Source organism: Nerophis lumbriciformis, linkage group LG18 (assembly GCF_033978685.3).
Source record: "Nerophis lumbriciformis linkage group LG18, RoL_Nlum_v2.1, whole genome shotgun sequence".
Taxonomy (NCBI): Eukaryota; Metazoa; Chordata; class Actinopteri; order Syngnathiformes; family Syngnathidae; genus Nerophis; species Nerophis lumbriciformis.
Window position 1 is genome coordinate 5,326,695 of NC_084565.2, and position 5,806 is coordinate 5,332,500.

Sequence of the window (5,806 nt, forward strand, 5' to 3'; positions counted from 1 at the left end):
GCTAGCTACTAATGAATGAAAAAAAAAAATTAATAAATAAAAAATACTTTTAACAAGTAAAAAATGTAATGAGTGAAAAGTACTTTGTTTAAAAAATAATTTTAATATGTAAAATACTTTTAATAGAGAAAAGTAATTTTATTAGTCAAAAGTACTTTTATTGGGTAAAAAAGAAATGTTCAAAAATACTTGAAATGATTGGAAAGTAATTTATTGAGTACAAAAGATACTTTAAATAGATAAAAAAGTACTTTAATGAGTGAAAAGTACTTCCATGAGTTATAGTAGGCTAGCTACTAATGAATGAAAAAAAAAATTTAATAAATAAAAAATACTTTTAACAAGTAAAAAATGAAATGAGTAAAAAGTACATTGATTAAAAAATAATTGTAATATGTAAAATGTACTTCATTAAATAAATATATTCTTTTAATATAGAAAAGTCATTTGAATAGTCAAAAGTACTTTTATTGGGTAAAAAAAGAAATGTGCAAAAATACTTGAAATGATTGGCAAGTACTTTAATGAGGATGTTTAGGAGTACAAAGTACTTGTGTGATGACGTGTACAATCCAGCAGAGCAAACATTTAGTCGCCACGTCTACAAAAGCAAAAAACTCTCCACAATATTTTCATTGCCATGTGTGGCTGTAGGAAACCTCCCATGGAAAGTAGGTATATAAAACCTTTATGTTGACCTTTGCAGCACCATTGCTGCTTGTGTTGATAAATGTGCAGGAGACGATGGTCCCACTTTCTCATGCACTCCACAGCATGACGGAGTTCAAACATGAAGAAAAAAATCTTCTGGCCTTTTTATTCCAAAGGTGCAAAAAGAGGTTGAAAGGTGACAAGACTGAAATGTTGAAAAGGTCAAAGTTGAACATGATTGACATATTTTCACCTGCAAGGAAACAAATCAACACTTTGTTGAAATAATTACTTGACACAAAAGTCTTTATTCCAAGAATAATTTAATACATTTGAATTAAAATGCATTTATTCATCTTCCATTTACGGGAAATGTTCAATGTTAGTTTTCACCTTAGCTGACATCTGAACAGGAGGAAACTAACATTATCAACAAATACAAAGAAAATGTCGTTAAAAATCATCACTTTTGTTTGGCTTTTAAACACTTTTACTTTTCATTGAAAATACGTTTTGGATGGGAAGAAGTTTTATTGTTATTTTAGAATGAAAGTGTTTCAAACCGTTTGTATTTTAATTTACACCTCAGAAATACAAATAATAATAATAATGTACTTTTATTTCATTAATAATAATGTAATTGTATTTCATTATAATCATGTACTTTTATTTCATCAATAATAATGTACTTTTATTTCATTAATAATAATGTAATTTTATTTCATTAATAATCATGTACTTTTTTTATTAATAATGTAATTTTATTTAATTAACAGTAATAATATAATTTTATTTCATTAATAACAATGTACTTTTATTTTATTAATGAAATAAAGTACTTTATTAAGTACTTTATTTCATTAATAATGTACTTTTATTTTATTAATAATAATAATAAAATACTTGTATTTCATTAATAATAATGTACTTTTTTTTCATTAATAAAATTAATGTACTTTTATTTCATTAATACTATGAATGTACTTGTATTTATAAGTATTATTTAATTAACAAAAATAATGTAATTTTATTTAATTAATAACAACAATGTACTTTTATTTCATTAATAATACTAATAATCATGTACTTTTACTTCATGAATAATAATTGGCCCTAGTGTGTGGATGTGAGTGTGAATGTTGTCTGTCTATCTGTGTTGGCCCTGCGATGAGGTGGCGACTTGTCCAGGGTGTACCCCGCCTTCCGCCCGATTGTAGCTGAGATAGGCTCCAGCGCCCCCCGCGACCCCAAAGGGAATAAGCGGTAGAAAATGGATGGATGGATGGGATAATGAGAAATGAGCTTTAAGCTGGAGTTGTGTAAAAAGTCCAAAGGATCTGTGCTGCCCTCTGCTGGAGGCAGCAGGAAGTGCACGAGGCGAGGAGGAAGGTCACGAGGTCACGAGGTCAGACATTCCTTCTTCAAACAGGAAGTGAAAGTCATCACGTGACCATCTCTCTCTCGCTGTACAACATCAATCACCACAAGAAGAAGAAGAAACATCATCTTGGAGAGGTAACCATGGAAACGTCTTCCTTCTTCTTCTTGGGCTCGGCGGGCTGCGGTCATGCGTCCAGTCATGTGACCCGTGTGCCGGTCATGTGACCCGTGTGTCGGTCATGTGACCTTGTGTCACACCTTGCCCTGCTTCAGCCTGTCGATGTGGTGACACAGTTTGAGGGCGGGGCCAAGCTTCAGACCCATGTACTTCATCATCATGTCACTACGCAGGAGAAGTAGCGCTTTGCCGTCAATCTCCTGCACACACACACACACAACTACTTATACACACACAAGTACTTCATGTACTTATTTATACACACGAGTATTTCATGTAAAAAAAAAAAAAGGATTTTTTTTCTAAGTGTCAAAAAGTCGGGATTTTTTCTAAGTGTCAAAAAGTCGGAAAATGTTTTTGTTATAAAGTCGGGATTTTTCTACGTGTCAAAAAGTCTGAATTTTTTTGGTCAAAAAGTCGGGAATGTTTTAAGTGTCAAAGTCGGGATTTTTTCTAAGTGTCAAAAAAATCGGGATTTTTTCTAAGTGTCAAAAAGTCGGAAGTATTTTTGTCAAAAAGTCTGGATTTTTTTCTAGGTGTCAAAAAGCCGAAATGTTTTGTCAAAAAGTCTGAATTTTTTTGTCAAAAAGTCAGAAATTTTTTTAAGTGTCAAAAAGTCTGAATTTTTTTTGTCAAAAAGTCTGACATTTTTGTAAGTGTCAAAAAGTCGGGATTTTTTCTAAGTGTCAAAAAGTCGGAAAATATTTTTGTTATAAAGTCTGGATTTTTTTCTAAGTGTCAAAAAGTCTGGATTTTTTCCAAGTGTCAAAAAGCCGGGAATTTTTCTAAGTGTCAAAAAGTCTGGATTTTTTCTAAGTGTCAAAAAGTCTGAAATGTTTTGGTCAAAAAGTTTGGAATTCTTCTAAGTGTCAAAAAGTCGGGATTTTTTCTAAGTGTCAAAAAGTCGGAAAATGTTTTTGTTATAATGTCGGGATTTTTTATAAGTGTCAAAAAGTCTGAAATTTTTCTAAGCGTCAAAAAGTCTGAAATTTTATGGTCAAAAAGGCGGGATTTTTTTTAAGTGTCAAAAAGTCTGAATTTTTTTTGTCAAAAAGTCAGGATTTTTTATAAGTGTCAAAAAGTCGGATATATTTTTGTCCAAAAGTCAGGATTTTTTGTAGGTGTCAAAAAGCCGAAATTTTTTGTCAAAAAGTCGGGAATTTTTCTAAGTGTCAAAAGGGCGGGATTTTTTCTAAGTGTCAAAAAGTCTGAATTTTTTTGGTCAAAAAGTCAGAAATTTTTCTAAGCGTCAAAAAGTCTGAATTTTTTTTGTCAAAAAGTCGGAAATTTCTGTAAGTGTCAAAAAGTTGGAATTTTTTTTGTCAAAAAGTCGGGATTTTTTTCCAAGTGTCAAAAAGTCGGAAATTTTTGTAAGTGTCAAAAAGTTGGGATTTTTTCTAAGTGTCAAAAAGTCGGAAAATGTATTTGTTATAAGTGTCAAAAAGTCGGAAATGTTTTTGTCAAAAAATCGGGATTTTTTTATAAGTGTCAAAAAGTCGGAAATGTTTTTGTCGAAAAGTCGGGATTTTTTCGAAGTGTCAAAAAGTTGGAATTTTTTTTGTCAAAAAGTCGGGAATTTATGTAAGTGTCAAAAAGTTGGGATTTTTTCTAAGTGTCAAAAAGTCGGAAAATGTTTTTGTTATAAAGTCGGTATTTTTTATAAGTGTCAAAAAGTCGGAAATGTTTTTGTCAAAAAGTCGAGATTTTTTATAAGTGTCAAAAAGTCTGAATTTTTTTTGTTAAAAAGTCAGGAATTTTTTTTAAGTGTCAAAAAGTCGGAAAATGTTTTTGTTATAAAGTCGGGATTTTTTCTAAGTGTGAAAAAGTCGGAAATTTTTTGGTCAAAAAGTCGGGATTTTTTTTAAGCGTCAAAAAGTCGGAATTTTTTTGTCAAAAAGTCGGGATTTATTCCAAGTGTCAAAAAGCCGAAATTTTTTGGTCAAAAAGTCGGGAATTCTTTTAAGTGTCAAAAAGTCAGGATTTTTTGTAAGTGTCAAAAAGTTGGAATTTTTTTGGTCAAAATGTCGGGACTTTTTCGAAGTGTCAAAAAGTCTGACATTTTTTTGTCAAAAAGTTGGAAATTTTTGTAAGTGTCAAAAAGTTGGGATTTTTTCTAAGTGTCAAAAAGTCGGAAAATTTTTTTGTTATAAAGTCGGGATTTTTTATAAGTGTCAAAAAGTCAGAAATGTTTTTGTCAAAAAGTCGGGATTTTTTTAAAGTGTCAAAAAGTCTGAATTTTTTTTGTCAAAAAGTCGTTTTTTTTTCCAAGTGTCAAAAAGTCGGAATTTTTGGGTCAAAAAGTCGGGAATTTTTGGGTCAAAAAGTCGTTTTTTTTTCCAAGTGTCAAAAAGTTTTGTCAAAAAGTCAAAAAATGTTTTTGTCAAAAAGTCTGGATTTTTTCTAAGTAAAATGTCTGACTTTTTGACACTTAGAAAAAATCCCAACTTGTACTTGTACACACACAAGTACTTCATGTACTTATACACACACAAGTACTTACACCCAAGTACTTACACTCCACTACTTATATACTCAAGTACTTAGACCTGGGTACTTATACACACAAGTACTTACACTCAGGTACTTGTACACAAAAGTACTTACTGATGCTAAAATGCATCAAACATGGAGGAGAGGGTTTGGCATGTTTCCCATCATGCATTGCAATGGGTGTAGTTGTGAATGATGTGCAGTGCATGGACATAATCAGTAGAGTGAGCAGCAAACTCACATGTTTCCGGAACAATTCAGCGTGTGGTGCCAAAGTAGCAGGGTCAGCATGCCTGACAAAGTGCATCACGTCCTGGATGGACCAGCATGAAGGCTTCTTCCCGGGGTCTGGGGGGCTGCTGTCGGGTCCTGTGGTAGAGCTGGCTGTGCACATCAAGGAAGGCAATGGTTAGCTTTTTTATTTTTATTTTTAGCAAATTTTACATTTTTATATTGCTACCAGTTAGTATGCTAATGTTAGTAGGCTAGCATTTTTTTTTAGCAAATGATATAAATATACACGTGTCATATGTTGCTACTTAATGTACGCTAACATTAGCATATTAGCATTTTAACAGATTTTCAGGTATACATCACAGACTTGCTACAGTTCGTATTTAAGCATGCTATCATTAGCATGCTAGCTTTTTTTAAGCTTATTTACCTCAGTGTTATATATTGTGGTGTTTCACTAATGCTAACTGTAGGCATGCTATTGTTGGCATGTTAGCATACTAGCATTTTAACATTTTTCAGGTATAGATCGCAAACTTGCTGCTTGCTAAGGTTGTATGTAAGCATGCTATCATTAGCATGCTAGCTTTTTTTTTTTTTTTTTTAGCTTATTTACCTCAGTGTTATATATTGTGGTGTTTCACTAATGCTAACGGTTGGCATGTTAGCATAGTGCTGTTAGCATGCTAGCATTTTAACACATTTTTCAGGTATACGTAGCAGACTTGATGCTTGCTACAGTTCGTATTTAAGCATGCTATCATTAGCATGCTAGCTTTTTTTTTAAGCTTATTTACCTGTGTTATATATTTTGGTGCTTCACTAATGCTAACTGTAGGCATGCTATTGTTAGCATGTTAGCATAGGGCTGTT

At 32.0% G+C, this 5,806-nt stretch overlaps 1 protein-coding gene across 2 annotated transcripts in view; it reads right to left on the reverse strand.

Moving 5' to 3' along the window:
• Positions 1-1,561: 1,561 nt before the first annotated feature.
• LOC133617524 (sex comb on midleg-like protein 2) overlaps positions 1,562-5,806 on the reverse strand; it is a 70,779-nt gene continuing 66,534 nt past the window's right edge. Inside the window, exons 13-14 of one of the 2 annotated variants that reach the window (XM_061977509.2) lie at positions 4,941-5,083; positions 1,562-2,409 (exon numbers count right to left, since the gene is read on the reverse strand). In XM_061977509.2, the coding sequence (XP_061833493.1) occupies positions 2,284-2,409; positions 4,941-5,083 (269 nt within the window). In that variant the 3' untranslated portion in view covers positions 1,562-2,283. The remainder of the gene's footprint in view (positions 2,410-4,940; positions 5,084-5,806) is intronic. The other variant, XM_061977510.2, reaches the window with a different exon arrangement.